General features: G+C 36.0%; 1 protein-coding gene across 1 annotated transcript; it reads left to right on the top strand.

Annotated features, from left to right (window-relative positions):
* Nucleotides 1-10: 10 nt before the first annotated feature.
* Nucleotides 11-18,679, top strand: PCDH10 (protocadherin 10). Its single transcript, XM_059924266.1, has 5 exons — nucleotides 11-2,641; nucleotides 4,248-4,306; nucleotides 4,865-4,971; nucleotides 12,715-13,020; nucleotides 18,607-18,679. The coding sequence occupies exons 1-5, from the start codon at nucleotides 11-13 to the stop codon at nucleotides 18,645-18,647; spliced, it is 3,144 nt and encodes a 1,047-aa protein (XP_059780249.1). The 3' UTR covers nucleotides 18,648-18,679.
* Nucleotides 18,680-22,787: the final 4,108 nt, after the last annotated feature.

Below are 22,787 nucleotides of genomic sequence, written 5' to 3' on the forward strand. Positions count from 1 at the left end.
CCCTTTGGAGATGATTGTGCTATTATTCTTCGCCTTGCTCTGGATGGTGGAAGGAGTCTTTTCCCAGCTTCACTACACGGTGCAGGAGGAGCAGGAACATGGCACTTTCGTGGGGAATATCGCTGAAGATCTGGGCTTGGACATTACAAAACTTTCGGCTCGCGGGTTTCAAACGGCGCCCAACTCTCGGACCCCTTACTTGGACCTCAACCTGGAGACCGGGGTGTTGTACGTGAATGAGAAGATTGACCGCGAGCAAATCTGCAAGCAGAGCCCCTCCTGCGTCCTGCACCTGGAGGTCTTCCTGGAAAACCCCCTGGAGCTGTTCCGGGTGGAGATCGAGGTGTTGGACATCAATGACAACCCCCCCTCCTTCCCGGAGCCGGACCTGACCGTGGAGATCTCTGAGAGCGCCACGCCGGGCACCCGCTTCCCCTTGGAGAGCGCATTCGACCCAGACGTGGGCACCAACTCCTTGCGCGACTACGAGATCACCCCCAACAGCTACTTCTCCCTGGACGTGCAGACCCAGGGGGATGGCAACCGATTCGCCGAGCTGGTGCTGGAGAAGCCGCTGGACCGAGAGCAGCAAGCGGTGCACCGCTACGTGCTGACCGCGGTGGACGGGGGAGGAGGAGGGGGAGGAGGAGAAGGCGGAGGGGGCGGCGCGGGAGGGGGCCTGCTCCCCCAGCAGCAGCGCACCGGCACGGCCCTACTCACCATCCGAGTGCTGGACTCCAACGACAATGTGCCCGCCTTCGACCAACCCGTCTACACTGTGTCCCTCCCAGAGAACTCGCCGCCGGGCACGCTCGTGATCCAGCTTAACGCCACAGACCCAGATGAGGGCCAGAATGGCGAGGTCGTGTACTCCTTCAGCAGCCACATTTCGCCCCGGGCGCGGGAGCTCTTCGGACTCTCTCCTCGCACTGGCCGACTGGAGGTGAGCGGCGAGCTGGACTACGAAGAGAGCCCGGTGTACCAAGTGTACGTGCAAGCCAAGGACCTGGGCCCCAACGCCGTGCCCGCGCACTGCAAGGTGATAGTGAGAGTGCTGGATGCCAACGACAACGCGCCGGAGATCAGCTTCAGCACCGTGAAGGAGGCGGTGAGCGAGGGCGCGGCGCCCGGCACGGTGGTGGCCTTGTTCAGCGTGACCGACCGCGACTCAGAGGAGAATGGGCAGGTGCAGTGCGAGCTGCTGGGGGACGTGCCGTTCCGCCTCAAGTCTTCCTTCAAAAACTACTATACCATCGTGACCGAGGCCCCTCTGGACCGAGAGGCGGGGGACTCCTACACCCTGACCGTGGTGGCTCGGGACCGGGGCGAGCCTGCGCTCTCCACCAGTAAGTCGATCCAGGTGCAAGTGTCCGATGTGAACGACAACGCACCGCGATTCAGCCAGCCGGTCTACGACGTGTATGTGACCGAAAACAATGTGCCGGGCGCCTACATCTACGCGGTGAGCGCCACAGACCGTGACGAGGGCGCCAACGCCCAGCTAGCCTACTCTATCCTCGAGTGCCAGATCCAGGGCATGAGCGTCTTCACTTACGTGTCCATCAACTCCGAGAACGGCTACTTGTACGCCCTGCGCTCCTTCGACTACGAGCAGCTCAAGGACTTCAGCTTCCAGGTGGAAGCCCGGGACGCCGGCAGCCCCCAGGCGCTGGCTGGCAACGCCACCGTCAACATCCTCATCGTGGATCAGAACGACAACGCCCCTGCCATAGTGGCGCCCCTTCCGGGGCGCAACGGGACTCCGGCGCGCGAGGTGCTGCCCCGCTCGGCGGAGCCCGGTTACCTGCTGACCCGCGTAGCCGCGGTGGACGCGGACGACGGCGAGAACGCCCGGCTCACCTACAGCATTGTGCGGGGTAACGAAATGAACCTCTTCCGCATGGACTGGCGCACCGGGGAGCTCCGCACGGCGCGCCGGGTGCCGGCCAAGCGCGACCCCCAGCGGCCTTACGAGCTGGTAATCGAGGTGCGCGACCACGGGCAACCTCCCCTGTCCTCCACCGCCACCCTGGTGGTGCAGCTGGTGGATGGCGCTGTCGAGCCCCAGGGCGGGGGCGGGGGCGGGGGCGGGGGGTCAGGGGAGCACCAGCGCCCCAGCCGCTCCGGCGGCGGGGAGACCTCGCTGGACCTCACCCTCATCCTCATCATCGCGCTGGGCTCGGTGTCCTTCATCTTCCTGCTGGCCATGATCGTGCTTGCCGTGCGTTGCCAAAAAGAGAAGAAGCTCAACATCTACACGTGTCTGGCCAGCGACTGCTGCCTCTGCTGCTGCTGCTGCAGCGGTGGCGGCTCGACCTGCTGCGGCCGCCAAGCCCGGGCGCGCAAGAAGAAACTCAGCAAGTCGGACATCATGCTGGTGCAAAGCTCCAACGTACCCAGTAACCCGGCCCAAGTGCCGGTGGAGGAGTCCGGGAGCTTTGGCTCCCATCACCACAACCAGAATTACTGCTACCAGGTCTGCCTGACCCCCGAGTCCGCCAAGACCGACCTGATGTTCCTTAAACCCTGCAGCCCTTCGCGGAGTACGGACACTGAGCACAACCCTTGCGGGGCCATCGTCACCGGCTACACAGACCAGCAGCCCGACATCATCTCCAACGGAAGCATTTTGTCCAACGAGGTAAGGCTGAAGCGCCAGGACCACCATCTCTCATCTCCTCCATCTGAAAGCCTCCTCTAGCCCGGCCCTTGTATCTCTGGTGCACTGTGTATTTATTTTTAGGATATTAGCTCACTTGTATCTTTGTGGAGGCAGGAATGGGGAGTCACCTCTCCCACCCTTTCGTGTGTAACTTAAACTTCGTGTTGTCCCTAATTTTCTCGCTCCACCCCTCCACGTTTATTTTCATTCCCCTCCTTTGGTGCTTTGCCACCTTGGACCTTCCCTCTTCCCTCAGGCATCTTTCCTTTAAAATCCTAACCCCCCCTCTCAGTCTTTTCCCTTCTTAGAAATCTGGGGGTAAAGGGGAAAGTGGGCGGGGGGAGAGGAAAATGCGGTGGAGGGACCTTCTGGCGCTGGCAAAGGTTTTCTTTTTCTCTTTGCATTTGTCCCAGGCATTAATAAAGTTCATTGTTTTGCTTTGTTTATCGATGCTTTCAGTCGCGTGTAAAAGTAAGCTATAGATTGTTTAACTTTGCACAGTTGTCTAAACTCGAATGCATGTTTTAGTGAATGAGTTATCAGATCTTTGTCCTTTGAACTCGGGTTGCAAAAAAGCCTTCAGTTCTGCTCTAAACAGCATTTACAGACGCTCTTGAAGCCGAACGCCCACACAGTGTGAATTTGAATGAAGTTGCTTTGGCACAAACCCCTGTAAGAGTAAAGTTACGAAAGGCTTAAACAATTGTCTTGAGTATATCTTTTAGGTAATAATTACCTTCTTGCCACCGTTTTGGATAAATCACTGCTGTTGGCTTTCTTCATCCAAGAATTTGGCTTGTCAATTCCGATTTCTTTTTATAAGATGGAGAAGTAGCGAAGTCGAAAGGAGGGAGGGAGGGGGAGAACGGAGTTGATTTCTGTAAAAGAAAGTTTGGACCGGAAAAGGCGTGTGGGTGCTGGAGGCGGGGAGGAGAATGCAGGGGGTGTTTGCAGGGGGAAAGGAATTAGGGCCAGGAGGGAAGGGAGGATTATGAACTCCTTTCTTGGCAGGTTATTTCATTTATTTTGAGTCTTAGATATTATTAATTGACTTTCATGAGTATTTGTACAGCTCATTTGTATCTTAAGCACATTTTGAAAATAAACAACAAGATAATTCCATAAAATATCCAAACTTTTTGCTTATTGAGCGTGCTGTTTTTCTTGTGTCAACCGGTATGCACCTAAACACTTTTTTAGGCCACTGAAAAAGGAAGACTGCAGCATATATAACTAGGTTGACCCTATTGGAGACAATAGTTTATGAGCCCCAGCTATGAGGTCATTTGCATTCTCTCCTTAAAACACACACACACACACACACACACACACACACACACACACTTAAAATTGGCCTTTTATCTCTGCATTTTTTTTAACCTTTACTGAAAATCTAGATTGATGTGTCTCTGCATATCTTCTTGCCTTTACCCAGCAATCACTAGTCTGAGGTTTTAGGACAGCTTAGAAAGTCATAAAAATGTACACAATTACTTAAGCTAGAATTAGTTCCTAACTTCAAAAGCAGACTGTTAGTTAAACCCTTAGCATTCAAATGCTCTTGATTTATTTATTTTTTTTCTAGACTAAACACCAGCGAGCAGAGCTCAGCTATCTAGTTGACAGACCTCGCCGAGTTAACAGGTATGGACTCCTTTTTTTTTTCCTAGCTTGGTGTATGGACAAATTACTACCTACTAAAAGTAGGAATTAGATATATTATTCAATATCAAAATAGAAAATGATAAAGTATTTCCAATTAGGGCAGGACATAAATACTGATTACGTTAGGTTTCCTAGACAATAAACTTTAAAAATATTGGTGTGTTTCACTTACATACAACCACTAAGTATACTTGAATATTTTGTCAGTTTACACTCCTACACTGCTTCTGATAATCTTCCTAGCCATTCCAGGTATATACATATATATATCTTCTATGAAAATGATATAAACATATGCTTAGTTCCAATCACAGAATAATGGCTCAACTTTACATGCCTTAAGGGCTCCAACTAACTGCTAATGTTTAATTTTAGAGAGTTAGGCTTAAGGTTATGAAAACTAGCTTTTAGCAGAAATAAAGCCACCTGAGAGCTCTAGGCATCTGCAGCACCATCAGTGACCATGTGGTGGCAGAAGAATGTTTTCTGTGTTTCTTCACCTTTTTTATTCTAATATTCACATTTTTGTACTTCTAGTTCTGCATTCCAGGAAGCCGACATAGTAAGCTCTAAGGACAGTGGCCATGGAGACAGTGAACAGGGAGATAGTGATCACGATGCCACCAACCGCGGCCAGTCAGCTGGTAAGTGTGATCAAAGGGCAATGCTGACTTTTATAGTGTTTTTCAAAAATCAATCCTGAAAGGATGATGTTTAGGTAATTTTTAGTGTTAGTAAATCTACAGAAGAATGGTGCCATCCTATGTCGACAATTGTATACTCGAAGAGGATTGTAATATTTAATGTTCCTTCAGAGAATGAAAGTTAGAAATTCATTGTGGAATATGTTAGACTATGAAACCTTTCTTTTTTTATGTAATGTTCTTTCCTGGAATTATATTGCATACAAAAGCCATAGATTTCTCACCGGGTCCAGTCCTCAGTCTTCAGTCAATTACGATATTATTAGACTTGCTTACGGATGAGGTAACTGAAGATGAATGAAGTTGGTTGACCTGCACAAGGTCACAAGAGGATGAGTGGATGATCGGGGACCAGAATCCAAATTTCTCCATTTCCAGAGCAATGCATTTTACATGTCAACGAATATTGAATGAGAGAAGGAATGGTGATTAAAATCATGAATAGGTTGAAAGCAGGATTTCCAGTCCCGGGTTCTTAGGCTTCAGGACTCTAGTTAACATTTGATAATGTGTATTTTCTGAAGCATCCTAGGTTTCCTCATATTTTCAATGGATCCATGTTCAAAAGTTGAACTCTAGGTATATTTGTATGCGGGCTTAATGGTATTCACGGATGGGGGTTGCAATGTGATATGTATTTTTTACTTTGTTTTTCTTTATCTTACTTTACTTTTTCTATATAAATTTACCCTTTAAGTTTTATAGGATCCTGATAACTCTAATTACTAATAATTAAAGAAAACACTTAAAAGAAATAAAATATGTACCTTAAAATAATGAAAACAATTTCACAAGGTTTGGGTTTTCTTTCCACTTAATTTGCATTTCAACTATGAAGGGGGCATGTGGATTTTGTTTTGTTTTGTTTTTCTTTTTCAATTGAGTTTTGTGTTTATCCGACACATAAAGAAAGGCAAAGGCAAGCTAACTTTTGTAACTTCAAAAATGCCCATCATTGGACTGTCTCGAGGTCCAACTTCGTTCACTTGAGCTTTGAGCTTTATTTTGGTTAGTGATTAAGTGCAGGGTGATAGGGTTCTCATTTTCAAGGTACCATTGATCCTCGAGAGCACCCATTCCTTAACACGCTCCCTGGGCCTCTGAACGGTGCTGAGGCAGTGTGTCAAAGGGCAGTATCAGCCCCACGGTCGCCTGGCAGCAGTGGTGGCCGCAAGCCTCTCACTTGGCTTATGTGTGCCGTGTCTGAGGCTGCCTTAGCCTTGGGAAACGCAGGCAGGAGGAGGGGAAAGAAAGGCTGCTCAAGGGTCTCTTTATATTGCTGCAAGTCATTAATATGCAGACCTAATGAGACTTGAGAACTGCCAAGAACCCCCGGAGGTCCCTGCCCCTTGCGGGCCTTCACGCTAAGTGAACAGAGCATCTATTTAGTGTCTGGGAACCTGACAACAAACCAGATCTTGCCAGAAGTTTATATTTGAGTACAAAGTCCCTTTCATTTTTGGCCTATATATGACATATGATTTATTGTTATCTTTTAGAAGGTATATGTTTAGAATTGCTCATTCCTATTCCTTTTTCAGAGTTTCTAATTTAACAGTCCGCCTTTTAAAACTTTTGAAACAAAATGTTTAATATTAAAAAAAAAAGAAGAGTATCCACTGCTGCATGTTTCCTTGGGTGCGTTTTATTCCTTTCCCACTCCCCCCTACTTTGTCTTTTTAGTTTTTTGGGTTTTTTTCTGTAGCACTCCAATCTCAATGAACATTTCAGTTAGTTTAGTCCCCTCAGACATAATGAGCCACAATAACCTAACCGAAGAAAGAGAAATGAATAAACATCTGCAAAAAGTGTTCAATTTGGAACATGGATGGGAATATTCTTATCAGTGCGCCTTCCCACTAGCTCTTTTATTTCACAGGCGCTCAATGTTGCCATTTTGGTAATGTTTCTTTTAAATTATTTGAGATGTCAAAACATTAAAAGGAAACTTTAAATGCTAAATTGTGTTTGGAAAACATATTTAAAAGCAGGCAGTTTTTCTTATCAAAATGGCAAATTCTTTTTTCTATCTTTAAGTTCTTAAACATGTAAAAGTATTACAGAATTAACAATCTACTTCATTAGGAGTTATAAAGCTGCCACCACATGCTGGGCACAATGATAGCTGTTTTCAAATTGTAATAACACACTCATATTTAGAAGTAATTATACCTCTGTGTGCTGAATTTAAGTCAGATTTAATATGTCTAATTTTATTGTAAAAATGATTTTGAAGTGTTTACCTTGTAAAGTATAAAACGCTAAATGAAGAGAATTAAGATGCATATACTTAATGACTTTTTCCTGTCCATTCTTTGTTGTGTACTATAAACTTTACACCAAGTAGCTACAGTATTTCCAAAAAGTTAAGCCTATTTCAGGTAAATAAGTACATCTGCTTTATTTCCTTCTAAAACCAGGTATTGATGATCTTCCAATTTTGTAATATTTAGAGAATATTCTTCATAGCATATATATTTCCAGGTTTAGAATATGAAAAACTTTTGTGCTAATAAGCAGATCCCACTGAGCTAGGTTATAAAGGGGGAAAGTTAGACTATCAGGGAAAAACAGCACTGAAAAGAAATAGATTCTGAATTCTTTAGTTTGTACCTCATTTCATATTACATTATATACACTGTTTAGCTTAGTGCTTCACCTGTTTAAACTTCCTAAGTTTTTATTTATTCCCACTTTCTTTTTCTATGTTAACATTAGCTTGTATTTATTTATTTGGATATTCCTTCTATTTATTCTTCTATGAATAGTTTTCCTTTTTGTTCTTTCTCCTCCCTCCCCCCCTTGCTTTTCTCCTTTCTAAGCCATTTGCAGTCAGCAATCTTGTTCATAGAAGGGCTTTAAACACGGAGGCAGCTGCACAGAGAATCACATAAGCTTTTTCAGTTTTCCACTGCACCTGGCTCCATGTGTGAAATTCTTCGGCTTGACCACTGCTCTGTGGCACTTACTTTCTATAGCCTTGTCAAGGTGCTTTCCGTTTTTTTCAGTGCACTATTGATGTATTGGTTAGATATGGCAGAAGTCCAAGGAGATGTGGTAAACGCTTACATAAACCATCCCAAGGGGAGAAACTGATTAATCACAGCTTAAATAGCAAAAAAAAAAAAAAAAAAAAAAGATAAAAAAAATAAAATGAACTTAAAACCAATATATTTTCAATTTTATAATACCATTAGATTAAACGATAGAATTTTTGTCTAATTTAAATACTGATACAACATTTTTAGTTGTATATTCTTAAACAGTTTAATATTATTGGAGGTAGATCTAAGGCAATCTATTTAATTGTGGGAAATTTTTTTCCATTTATTAAATACTTACAACGTGCATACTAGGATTAATTATTAATTTATTTTTAATAATTGTGCCTTCTTAAAATATGTATTGAAGAAGAAAACCCTAATAAATGATGATTCAGTTAATGTTACTTGTTATATTTACCTGAAAATTTTCAAGTTTCTCTTCTTGTAAATTTTCCTTTTAGTTATAAGGGAACTTAGCTTCTAAATGTGTCAATTTCTTAACTAATTATCATGAGATTTATACATGACACATGGCCAAAACTTGGCTATAAATTTAAAAAATTAAGTGATTCGTATTATTGGTATATTCATACTAGTAGATAAAAGTATATCATGAAATGCATTAAGCCACTGCACTACTACTACAATGTCAATAAGAGAATTCTTGGTTTATCATAAAACACAAATTTCCCTTTCCTGACTCCAATAAGAATTTAGATACTGGCAATTAGTTTCTGGCTTTATAAATACAGTAAATTCATACCATTGCCTGCATAAGCAAAAACTTTCTGTTAAGGTTTCTGGTGAAAATGTGAGCTACAACTTGATAATGAGGAGACATTTACAATTGGAAAAAATGTTAGACAAATGTTAAGAGAAAACGGACAAAAATATAAACATTTTGAAAGATAAGTAAGGAGAAAATTTTGATGTGCATGTTTTGAATTTTTTCATGGGTGAATTATGTTGTTAAATCTCTGCTCTCAAACCAAATTTTCCTAAAAATTATAGCAATTTTTATGGTTAGAGTTAATATCTCTAATTGCTCCAGTGTTAAATAATTAAAGGAAGACTCGAAATTTCCTCCAAAAATTGAGTGTTGATTTTTTAAATTATTTATCATATTTGGAAAAAAACCCACATTTTTTCTGAAGGCTTGGTACATGAGAGAAGTGCACATGTAATTTTATAGTATTACATTCATCAGAAAACAGCACAAATTGAATACAAATACATTTTTGGAATCAGTTTGTTCTCAGTGGTAATATCACTGCCTCTGACTGTAAGGGATCAAGTTACTTGCCAGTTAAAAAAGATGTATTTTAAAATTTGTCTGAATATATCTTTGCATAACAGGCAGTCTATCACTTCAGCTGTCATGCCTTGTAGAACAGACATTTCTGAGAAGTGGGAAAAAATAAATAACTAGGATAAGAAATTGTAAATAAAATATGTATGTTGAAATGTTTCTTAGGAATTACCAAAACTCAGGCTCGGCCTGTATTTGTCTGCTATACAAATCCCACAGGTTCTAAAGTAAGGGCATTTGAACAAGAAGAAAAAAAAAAAAGTTAAACTTATTTTCTCTTGGGACTTCAATTTGAGCTGTTAAAAAATTCCGAAAACAATGTGAAAGGTACACATTTTTAAATGTCCCATGTACTGAAATAACTGGCATTCCTGTCCTTCGTGCAGTCATTTATCACCACAAAACTTAAATATGCCTCTGCTTATCTGGTCATTAAAATAATATATTTAATGGGATTCATGATATATGAAAAAAGATACAATAATTTTAAAATAATTTTAGTCAATGGCTCCCTAAGCTGAGGACCAGTAAATGGGCAAGACATATTTGGTTCTCAAACTATGTATCTAAGACAAATGAAAAAATACATTTTCAGCGAATGTTTCTAAAACTTATTGGAAATTTATTGACGTACTATTTATATGATTTTAAAAAATTGTTTCTGTGTCTGATATTTTCCTCATGAGAAATTAGTACACTTGTTTTATCAGTAAAACTGGTGAAACATCTACATGCAGAATGTGTGCCATATTCCCTTTCCCTGCAGTAATATAAAGCTGTGTTATCAACTATGGGGATCCCACTTTAAAAGGAGTAGCTCATAAATTTATTAAGAACATTATTTACAAGTGTTGTTCCCCTTTCAGGCAAGTAACAGTGTTCTTCCAACAGAAAACTTTATCATATTCCTCACTTTTCTTGTTATGCACATGGTATGTTTTGTTGTACAGGTTCTCAATTCATGAGGACTTTACTTCATCACCTAAGGGAATTTTAACCAGCCTCTAATAAGTCAAAGAGGCAGAAAAACATATACTTCGAGAGAAGAAAATGGGCACAATTGAATATAAACTACCCATAAAACAAATTCTACTAAAAGTACCCTCTAACATAGGCAAACATCTTAATGATAATGCTGAGAGACTAGATTATTAAAATTTTTCTCTGTGATTATCATTTTCAAAATTATATGAAAACTTGGGTACAGTGCTCAAACAGATGTGAAAGATTGTTAATGGTCTCATGAGGTATATTTGCAAGGGTTTGATCAGTTATGTGATGAAAAACTGTATTAATATCAAATTTTGCATTAGTACCCATCTTTATCAGGATCCAATAAAACAAGTCTATCTTAAAATTTGAATCTTTTTCATCAGCTTCAAATTTAATGACATGAATTTATTTTTAAAATATATAATTGCTCATAATTTACTATTAATGGTAGTTCCACCTATCAAAAAGGCCTTTTATTCCTTATCACACTATAAATAGGGAGCATTTAGAGTACAGTGCCTCAGAAAGAGATCTCTCTGGTTCTATAGCTTCTACCTAGCTCGTATGTCAGTGTGCATCAGGGATATTCTCCTTCCCTTCCTCTTTTTTTTTTTTTTTTTTAAGTACCTATCTCCTCACAGGAATAGGAAAACTGAACTTCCATGGTGTCTAGAGAAAAATTGACATGTTTTACATGCTGTTCTTAGTATGATTCCTTATCTCGGCTTCAGCTCATGTTTACATTCCTCAACAGTTCACTGATCAGTAATTTACTTCCAGGCTTACTTATCAATTATCAATGGAATGTTAGAATTGAAGTCAGACTTAGCATTATACATAGTTTAATTTAAAATTAAAAGTCATTAGAAAGTGAGATTAATATATGATAAGAAGCTTGGTGTTATTTCTTAAAACATAATATATGTAATTAACTGTTCTTAACTCCAAAATACTTGAGGATAATCTGGAGGGTTAATAATTGTGAAAAATTGATTTCTTTATATTATATAGAGAGATGTTAAAATATACACACAAAGCAAATTAGTACTAGTAGAATACCGTTAGGAATTTGCAAACTAAAACTTGCTCAAGAGCTCAAATCACTCATAACATTTAAAGAAAAAAAAATCAAGTGTGTTCATGACATAAATATTACTCTGTTGGCCAAAAAAATAATCCCTAGTTTTTCCACACCAGGCATTTCATGCATTTGAGAGTTTCTGACGTTCAGACTAATCACACTTTTGTTATTTCAAATTGATCCTGTTTTTAACCATATTTAATAAATGCGTTGCTCTGTTTAGAAACACGTTAAAATGCGATTTTGTTTATGTACTTATTTTTTGACCTACTGCTAGTTATCAAAGTGAATAACAAATAGTATTCTATAGTGCCCCCAAATCGTTATGTTTTCTTAAGAAAGTGAGTGAGCTTTCTTGAGTCATAAATAACGTGTTTAATATTCTTGTCAATCTATGGGAGACAATGAAACTTGAAGATGTCATTTGAAATCTGGGTATTCTATCTAGGATTAGTAAGCAAACAGTTCTGTGTTGTCTAGGACAAGTGTTTTTCCAATATAGAACAAGTAATAAAGTATTTGTCAATAGCATCTGCAGCTGACTCACATTGCACTTGTTACCTTGGTTTCACTAATTACAGTCATTTGTTCTGGGCTTGTCTAAGGTGGTAAATGATAAGTGGTTTGTAGTAATATGGACTATGAGAGTGTCACTGAAAAATAACTTTTAGGAAGTCATTTTCTAGGAACCTAAGAAAGCATGCTCTCGGCCGTTCACGAAATCTTATTTTATTCTTGTTATTTACTGATGTATCAGTATGTATGCCATGTTTCTGTTGAATTTCACTTTTTATTTCATGTCCAGATTTTGTAATCTAAATGTCATCACTAGTACTTCCCATATTTCTTCCATTTTTGTCTGTAAGAAAAAAAATATCAGATGACTTAACGTCATTATAGATTATGGATAACGAAGGCTTTCGACCGGTTTTTTATCTGTTATGAACTTCACGAGAGATTTTTAAAAATATTCATTCTCACTATTTTCTAGTTATTTAAATAATCTAGAGCCAACATTTCCCCCCCGATATCCTGAGTAGTTTAGAAACATCTATCTGAGAGGCCTCTTTGCCAAGAGTCTTACCCTTTATAAAATAATGTAAAGCGATTTTTGGCTCCTGTCAGGTTAAAACAAGAAAAATTTGTTAAGATACCTTCACCCATTACTCTTTATGCTGCCTGTAACTTTTCACTTCTAAGTAGCTGGTCATGTTGGTGAAGGCTCCCTCCGTAGCTTCTGTGTTTTCTGCTCACAGGTATGGATCTCTTCTCCAACTGCACCGAGGAATGTAAAGCCCTGGGCCACTCAGATCGGTGCTGGATGCCTTCATTTGTCCCTTCTGATGGACGCCAGGCTGCTGATTATCGTAGCAATCTGCATGTTCCTGGCATGGACTCCGTTCCAGACACCGAAGTGTTTGAAACTCCAGAAGCCCAGCCTGGGGTGGAGAGGTCCTTCTCCACCTTCGGCAAAGAGAAGGCCCTTCACAGCACCCTGGAGAGGAAGGAGCTGGATGGACTGCTGTCTAATACACGAGCGCCTTACAAACCACCATATTTGAGTAAGTATTCCGTAAAAGGCTGTAGCAAAGTATTCCCTTTCAGGAAATAAAGTTCAACATGCCATTCTTCTTAGTAAAAATAGAGTTCAGGTTGTTTTCAGAAACAAGGATAAAAGTGACTCTTGGATGCAGACAGCACTTTACAATAGAAAAATGGATATACTTAACAAGAAGACAAATTCCTGGGTTAGGACATGGTTGTTGGCAACAATCAAAGATAATTTTTGATGTTGTTGAAAACATTTTTCAAATGATCTTCCTATTTCCTTTGAATACTGCTCACCTGCTGACTTGATTTCCATGTGTTTTGAAGGGCTTAATTAAGGTGGAAAACCATCTCTTCACAGTTAAGTCACCGAGAGATCTCGTTTTCTTATTGATTACCAGCATTATCACTTAATCATCCTTTTCCCACAATGACATTAAACACGTTAGGCTAAATTCAGAAATCATTGCAGCCATCAGTTTGATCATTCTACGTGATTTAGTAATATGTTGGCATGGATACACGTTGCTTATCAGAATCAGAGGAACTACATGATGAAAGCATATCAACACAGCAATATTATTCATTTATTAAAAATAGTAGGTTCTTCTAACATTGAGACATTGATAATTGTAGTCAGCTCTTTCGATATTGGGACCATAGTCTCGAAGTGGATAATTTTATACAACCACTCTGAAAAACAAAAATGCTTTGAGATTCTTTAGTATATATTTATTAAAGTAGCCTAAAATCAAATTTTAATAAATAAGGACTATGATTCAGTCTTTGCCCCTCAAACTAAATTCTGGATTTAGAATTTTATTCATTCTTTCTGGATTTAAAGTTTTACTTATTATCAAAAACCAAGCTTTTCCAAATTTTACACAACATATTCTCACTGGTGTTTCACTTAAAGTAAGAATATACATTATAGAAGTACATTATCAATAATTTCAAGGTAAAAATTCAAAGGGCATATGATTCAGAGTAATTCAAATTTGTATTTCTAAATAAATACAAGTATTTCCTGTTAGCATATATTAACTGGTAAATCTACATCAAATATAGTGAAAAATCAGTTCAACCTCTTTAACTCTTAGTGAGTACCAACCTTGATGAAATTTCACTTACATTATAGAACTGAAATTTTGAACATCTACAAGTGTCTTTTCTCTACTGACTAGTTTTTCTTTTTAATTTTAAGAATCATGGTAACAATTTTTGTTGATAAAAATATTGATGCTACATATATTTTAACACAAATTTCTCTACTTTTTAAGAATCTAGTATTTCACTTAGATCCCTGATTTCAGGGATTATAAAATATGTTGTCAGATATATGTGCTGCTAGAAATCAAAGAATGCATCTATTATTTTACCAAGAAAATTAAGATTTGTTTGCATATTATTCCAGATGTGTATTATAATTAATTAATTTTGAATAACAATTTCCGTCTTCTGTTTTAGCCAGCTCAGCTCATACTGCTCAAAATTTAGGGTTTGGGATAAAGTGTGGCCGGGATGAAAAAGAAGCAGAAAAATAGCTATTTTGTTGTTTTTATTTATACTCTCCTCAGTTCTTCATATAACTTTAATCATGTCTGACTTTTTTTTTAACTTCTAGTGTTTAATGTCATCTTAGTCTCACACAGTTATCTTTAAAATTACTTCCTAGCTCTAATTTAATAGGCATAGTCAATTTTATGGTTAATCTAACTGTATAAGCTAAACCAAAACCCTCCATTCCTGACAATTTTGCCCCCCAAATTCACATGGTGGTAGTTGTTAATACGTGTATCATTTATCATCAGGAATGGAAATATTCTCATCTTCTAAATTGAAAAGCACGTCCCTTATGTAATTAAAGAAGCTAAAAATTAGCACTAATTACCTTTATTTAAAATCAGAATGTTTAAATAATTATTGAGGAAGCAGTTTTTCTTTTGCTAAACATGCATTTTGTTTTTTAATGAACATAATGCACATTTTGATGTTAAGAAAAGTAACTGTATATTTAGTTATTTTTGTAAAGCCCTAAAAAAAGCCTAATGAGGCTACCATTCTCATTTATAAAATGATGACAGAGAAATGGTGATACGCTTAATAATACAAATGAGATCATTGTCTACACCCAAGAACTTTCCATTTCTACACCTCTGATTGCTAAAGTTAAAATTAAAAATTGTAAGAAAACAACTTTTACGCAAAAGTGCGTGTATGCACGTTAAAAACAATGTACTTTGTGTTTCTAAAAAAATACCTATATACAATTATATTCCTTCTTTTTTTAATATATAAGAAAAGATCCATGAAGAGTATACACAATGCATTTAATGAACTGGAACTTATTTTTTTAATCAGGAGAAATTTTCAGCATATCTCTTAAACCTTGTCTCATTAGTCATGAGCTCTTTACAAGCATGCCTCCTCTTATTTTTGTCATAATGTTGTATATTGCTAATACTCTGATACGGACAAAAGGGATACACTGAAAGATGGAGGAAATAAATTTAAACATGTAGGATATGGTCATATAGTCAAAATATAGTGTTTAGATTTATCTTAAAATGTTAATAAATTTTAGCTTAGCTTTAACTTTAATTTTTATTAAAGTAATAAAAAATATGAAAATACTTTAAGTCTTAATAAAAATCAATAATTGTTTTCAACACTTATTAAAATGAAATAAAAATATTCTCTGGAGTTTAAAAATAGTTATATTTTTCATTCAGGATTCAAGAATTTCTTTAAAATTACTGACATGTTATTTAAAATTACTGAGTCTTTCAACTGACACAGTAAGTTATACATAAAACATCTAGATAGTCTGAAAAAATAAAGATCATAAAAATATTTCAAGTTCAGGAATATAACTGGTAAAAGTTATAGCATTAATGTAATTTAGAAAAGCCCAAAAGTTAAAACAACATGTTTAATATTATTTTTGTAATCATTCTTGCTTACGATTTTGGCTTCACATTTTGAACATTATCTCTTCAGATTTTTTGTCTGGAAACAATCATATCTTTCAGTTTAAATCAGCCTAAACAATACAGTACTAAAGGTATGAGGATTTGCTATTTGGAAACCTGTTGATTTCTTGTCAAAAACTTAGTCATTCCCTAAGAACTGAAGACAATCATAAGATAAATGGCCAATGAAATTTCATCTAAAATGTATGTGTGAAATCTTTCTTTCATTTGCTTAAAGGGTCATACAATAATAAATTATATTGAATAAAGTGAAAAAAACCTACATGGGCATCATGATTTTTAAATCCTAAATCCATGAAATTTTCTACAGTCATAGGACTGTAGGAAACCATCCATTGAAAAGTGTTACAATTGATTCTGCTTTCATAGCATACAACATTTAGACTAGTCCAGGTGTGTCAAAAAATCAGCTATCTCCTGACCTAACTTTGTTTTTGCCTACTTTTGAGCCCTTTTGAAATTTCAACCCAACTCATACATATCATAACGTAAGAAAAGATGTCAGAACTTTGAAACATTGCATTTAAAATGCTGCTGACACTTTAGACAGACTTCTTGTCAGTAACCCTCATTTTAGGAACATTCTTTTTGGCATCTATATTATTTCTACCTAACACTTCAAGTTTTACTTGTTTGAAATCGTAGAATGTGTTTTGTTGAGTCACACCTCTTCCAATTCCTTCATTATCTTAGTCGGCCCTCTAAGTTTTCATGATTTGTTGAAGTCAAGATAGTATAGGAGCATATACAGTATTCAAAATAAAATGACTTTTCTTACTGGTACAGATTACACTCATACTTATGTACCCCTGTGTAGTGTTTTCTCTGGAATTTGTACATTCCTCTAACGTCATAAGCATAGCATCACTTTATCAAATATTAAATTCCACAGAAAGTATTTTTATAGGTGGCCTTTTAACATTTTTGTCTGTTAGGTCCATATGTTACTAAATGAATGGACATCTTTTTCAGTATTTTTTCCTTTTTTAATAGATATGTTTGTTTCTGTTCACTTTTTCTCCAAGTTGTGCTACTTTTTTTTTTAAAATAATATCCTATTTCTGAGATTTTTGTTCTCTCACTTGTCTTTATAAGAATACCTCTAGATTTGTGAGTCTAACTAATTTTCTTACTTTTTTAGTTTATCTCTTTGTGACAAATCTCTGGTTTTTGAATCACACCAGTATTTCTATTTTTCCATTAAATTCTTTTATTCTGTAATTATGAATTAATCTCTTGTAATCAAAATAGTTTACTCACATCAACTCTGTGAGCAGGAAACAAATGACAACTCAGGATCAGAAAAAACCTGACCCCAGTTCATATTCTCCATATATCTACTGTTAGAATTAAATGTTCACTGAATTTTGCAATATTTCACTTCTTTGAAAAATGGTAATCCCTTCACAATTTATGTGATTACCCCAGTTAACTGGTGCAGCAGCTGACTGGCACCTTTGTATACTCTAGATAAATGAGATATCATAAGACTATCTTGTTTCTTCTCCTTTAGTTGTTGAGCAATGGTCTTCCTCAACTAATAGGATTTCAATGAAAGCTATAAAAATCTTTCTGAGGTGCAGATATGAAACAGAACTGTTCATTTTACATCTATACATCTGGCAATTTCTGTAGGCAATTTGTGTTTTACTTATTCAGACAGCAGTGCTTCTCTGTGACTTATCACATATCATTTAAATTTGTGCTTTTGGGTGCATTGAAACTAGTTAGTATCCAATACTCTCTTGGCATACTTAGACTCATTACCCAGCCATGCATATTGTAAAAGCAAAATAATTATGTGATAGAAAATGAATTAATGGATGAATGAGTGTTTTTAAAGCACCCAAACTTTCTTTAATGCTGTCATCATACTTTAATTTACACACACGTCTACACACAGTTTTTGATATCTCTAGGCAAGCTCTCTTCTTTTCTTCCAATTAAAAAAACATGTTTTACATTAGTTGTATTTCTCTCTAGATAGTACCTACAAGGTTTTATGAGGGAAGATAGATATTGAACTCATTCAAAATATTGAAATACACCTAACCAAGATGTTTTGTGAAATATGACGGTGTTTTTCAGTACTTTAAGATTTTAAACTTCTTTTGATTTATTCAAAGGACTTACTTCATATTCTAAGGGGGAATTAAATTTGTTTTTAATTTCTTAACTCTCTTAGAATATTAATTGCCCCCCTTTCTTACCAGGTCTGTAAAACAATCTTTTACATGTTTTATTTACTAACAGCTTTCATACTTTAGCTCTCATCCTTCACATTTTTATAAAGCTAATATATATACATATATACATTTTCTTCGTTATGGTCACTTATATTTCTTATTTAGTTCCCAGGTAGGAGTTATTTATTTGCATGTTATTAATTACATTTTTGAGTTCATGGATACATGGTTAAATAAGACATTTAGGGTCATATAGAGAAGAAAATTGGTTAAAGTAATTTATATCTTTTTCAGTGTTTTACACTGCTTAGTAAATGATTCTTCATCTACATAAAGCAGTTTATTTTGTGCACACTTTGCATTTTATTGAATTAACATTTAGCATATTTATATTATTTATATACCTCATTTTATATTACAGATCATTTTCATCCTCTTTCTTATTTTGTACATTGGAAGTAAATCCATATAAGCATTTGTGCATCATGTGAGCCTAACAAAGGAAGATTATCAATTAAAATATAAACAGAATTATTCAGTGAAAAGGAATATCTGCTTGGGATTTTTTCCTGCCTCATCATACTGAAGATTTTTGGGTCAAAATTTAAATGCATTAAATTATAAAGATATTGTAAATAAGTCTGGAATATACAAATTCAATTGCTTATAAATATTATTAAACATTGTTCAATACTCAACGTGCCAGACTTTTTTTGAGTGAGTCTGCGTCTTCTGAAATCCTTTTAATAGGAATTAATATCATTTAGACAATATAGCTTGGAAACTGTTTTGGACTATAAGGTTCATTGTTCAAGATTAAATAATACTACTGAAACAGGACTAAACTCAGCATAATGTGAGTCCATTTAATGTTTCCTAAATTATAATAAAAATCTTGGAAGTTTTATATCTAGATCTAATAAGACTCCCTAATTACTGTGTTAGTGATTTCTAATTAACTACATCAGTTTAGGTGGGGACAGTATAGAAGATTTGAAAGATTAAACCCCAAAATATAATTACATACAAAAGGACACAGATAAAAACAAATTGTAAGCTGGAAAATTTACAGATAAAAATCAGGATTTTATTTCTGATTTTTTAATTGTTACAGTATATGACATTATATTTATACATTATGTCTAGGCACTTAACCATATTCTTTTTCCTAGAGATACATTTTTTTAACTGTAGGGATTGAAAAGATTATATGTGAAATTTATTTCAATAAAATTTTTATAACCTGTACTTTTAAGTGTTGTCTAAATTATCAAAGATAGTTTTTAAATCATTGAGTTCAACAAGTGATTATAAATATATTTTCTGTGTTCTATTTTAATGAGTCTGTTGTATGGATACAGTTGTGCATATATGCAACCCATAGAGAAGCATTATGTTTTTAATTTAGTTTAATTTTTAATTATATCTGTCAATTAACCAGAGAAAGAACAGACAGAGATTATGCTTAACGTAAGAGTAAATTTATTTAACTAACGGCTACTTCATTATTGGAAGCTGTTAACATGATAATATGGTGCTTTTTGAGAAACAGATAAGTGATACAATCAATTTTGGTTGTTCCTTTATTTTTTTGGGTCCTGGTTGTACTTTTTGAGGACGAGTTCATATTGCATAATATAACAGAATTAACCATGACACTGTAGAGGAAATAGATTTCTGTATTATGAGGGAGACATTATTTTTATTGCTTGTAAAAATGTTGTAATCAGTAGGGCTTTTTTTTCTCTTTTAATGTTGGTGTTAGCTGGAATCCTACACAAGATTCTAATATTACTTGTGTTGGATATTTAATTGTATATTTTACACAAACTGGAAAATTGACATTAGTTTGTCATCAAGTGTTCCAAGGTTCATATTTATGTCAATAACTATGTTTCAGCTGAAAATTGGATAATTACTACATTATTCCATAAAAAGCATATCTGTAAATGTTTTTGTCAAAATAAGTGTTTGGAAAAATAAAAAAGTCCTAAGCCAAGAAGTAATACATAAATAAAATCAATATCAAACATATATTTCCTGGGTTAAATTTTGAATCACCCTGGATAAAGAAATAGCCAGGGCAGAAAGCTTCTCTCATACCTAACTAAACATCACTGGGCTTTGTCTCAAAGGGCAACATATTGGTAAAAAGTTCTGAGTCAAAAATGGCAACAGTAGATAAAGTAAATGTAATAAGTTGTCTTGATGATGTACACCTGATGGTGTGTTTAAAATAAAATACTTCACATGTAGGTTTAATCAAAATGGTGGTAGAAGTAATAGGTCCATAGATATGAGAGTTAACATTATAGTTTGACAGGTGCTATCATTTTGTTCTTAAAAAAATATGTAGAAAACCTCGAAACTGGCCTGTAAAATTAGTATAAAATTATTGTACCTTTTTCTTTCACTATTAATAAATCTGATGCCAGAACCAATCCCCTTGCTAGTCACTAGTAGTGTGGTTTTAAGGTTTACTTGCCATAGAATTATTCATCAGATGATTACATTGGAGGTCATGAAATCTAGATCTGTTTTGGTGAATATATATTGATTCTTGACTTACCTCAATCTTTTTGGTAAGAGCGATGGTAATAGGGAACGATATTATGTACAGCACATACATTCTACTAAGTTATATTTTTAAACATTTTTTAAATGATGGATAATTTCAAGCTTATTCAAAAAAGAGAATAGTTTACTAAACTCTCCGCTTAAACAATTACCAATTCTTGACAAATTTGTCTCATCCAAAAGCTAATACACTTCCTCTTCTTTCATATTTTTAAAGCAAATCCAGAAACCCTACTGTTTAATTCATTAATATTTCAGCATGTTTATTAAAGATAAAGTTGAACATAACCACAGGAATAATATTCCTCCTAAAAAAAATTTTCTTGCTATCGTTGATTGGTTATTGTTCAAATTTCCATAATTTTCTCATAACTATTATTTACATTTACAATTAATTTGATTCATGATTAAAATAAGGTTTGTTGATAGCAACGCATTTTTATTTTTTATTTTAAAACTTTTGATTAATGTACAGTATGCATATAGACAAGTACAAAAATCACAAACGTATAACTCAAGAAATTTTCACAAAAGGAGCACACCTCTGCAATCAGTGACCACATTAACTGGGTACTGTGTTCAGTAGCCAAAACATTACTAGTATCTCAAAAAGTCCACCATTCTGTCCCCTTTCAGTTACTACCACCCAAAGTGTTACCACTGTCCTGGGCCCTAACCAAAGATTAATTTTTCCGGTTTTAAAAATTTATATAGTTTGAATAAATGAACTAGTGCAATATATTTGAGTTTAACTAAAATGTAATAGCTGGTTAGTCTCTCTGATAATATAAGGAAAGCAAATATCATAGCTAAAACATATCAGTGTGTAAGCTTAAAAAGATAATTTAGTTAGGATGTGTTCTCCTTGGATATGAGTTCTCTTACTATCTTTGTAGTTCTTATCATGTCTAGTATTTCAGAAATGCTTGATACTTGTCGTTATATCTTCTCTTTGATTGAAACATAATCTTCTGTTAACTTAGTGGTGTTTTACAGAAACAAATACTTAAATATGTTGATTTGAATACCAGATTATAACAAAAGAGTAGAAAAATTGAAATGTGTCTATTTCACATTTCTTTGAGCCTAGATTAGAGGACTGTGGCAAATTGGAGACTATGGTGCTTAAAGGAGACTCTGAATAAAGAGATTAACATTGTGGAAGATAACGTATCTGAAGAGACTCTAAAGGATTAAGGGACTGTGAATTAAGAAGAAAAGGGGAGAGGTGACAAAACAAATGTTAAGTGTTTAAACAAATATTACACAGATAAACATCCTGACCATGACATTGGTATTTGCTCCTAAGAGAAATGGAAGCACATTACCTAGAAAGCTTTACAAACTACAAACGTATGCATATGCCAACTGTAATTTGGTGGAATAGCACTTTCTAGCCCTGTGATGTATTCCCACAGAATGTTTTTCTAACACTGGGGCTGGTTTGAAGGAGTGAAGGATGGGGCTCAGTTTTACTAGGGGAAAAGGAAAGGCAATTGAGAAAGCCTGGATTTTTATATATTTCCTTTCCTTCCTGTTTCTACACAGATGACTTCTTATCTTCGTACTTTGGAATTTGGGGAAGGAAACATTTGGTTTCTTAAATCCTTTTTTTCCCCTCTCACACACTGAATTGCAATGGATGATTAAATGTCTAGGAACAGAAATTTAAAAATCCTAGTTTTAGAAGGAAATATGGGAAAATATATATAGTGCAAAAGCTGAGTATGAAAAAGTCTAGTATATTTTATATATGCAATAAGTACCATAGAGTATGTCTATTAAAAGTATGCATTACAACTTAAAGATTTAAGACTTCATATTATATATAATAATAATTTATAAAAGACATGACTATAGATTTTAAATATCTATATGAAGATATTTTAAATATTTTAAATATCTTTGTCAAATATTGAATCTCTTCTTTATTGAGTTGGCTTATTTCTCTTATAATACGAATTTTCCATTTTGGTATCATATTATCCTCTGCTGAATTTTAAGGAAAATCCTTGGTGTCAGTTA

Source organism: Balaenoptera ricei, chromosome 5 (assembly GCF_028023285.1).
Source record: "Balaenoptera ricei isolate mBalRic1 chromosome 5, mBalRic1.hap2, whole genome shotgun sequence".
Taxonomy (NCBI): domain Eukaryota; kingdom Metazoa; phylum Chordata; class Mammalia; order Artiodactyla; family Balaenopteridae; genus Balaenoptera; species Balaenoptera ricei.

Excerpts from the sequence above, each read along its gene's own strand:
- PCDH10 (XM_059924266.1), top strand. The coding sequence starts at position 11 with ATGATTGTGCTATTATTCTTCGCCTTGCTCTGGATGGTGGAAGGAGTC. Across the intron at positions 4,972-12,714 it reads CAACCGCGGCCAGTCAGCTG|GTATGGATCTCTTCTCCAAC; the intron begins GTAAGTGTGATC and ends TTCTGCTCACAG. Across the intron at positions 13,021-18,606 it reads TTACAAACCACCATATTTGA|ATCATTTTCATCCTCTTTCT; the intron begins GTAAGTATTCCG and ends TTTATATTACAG.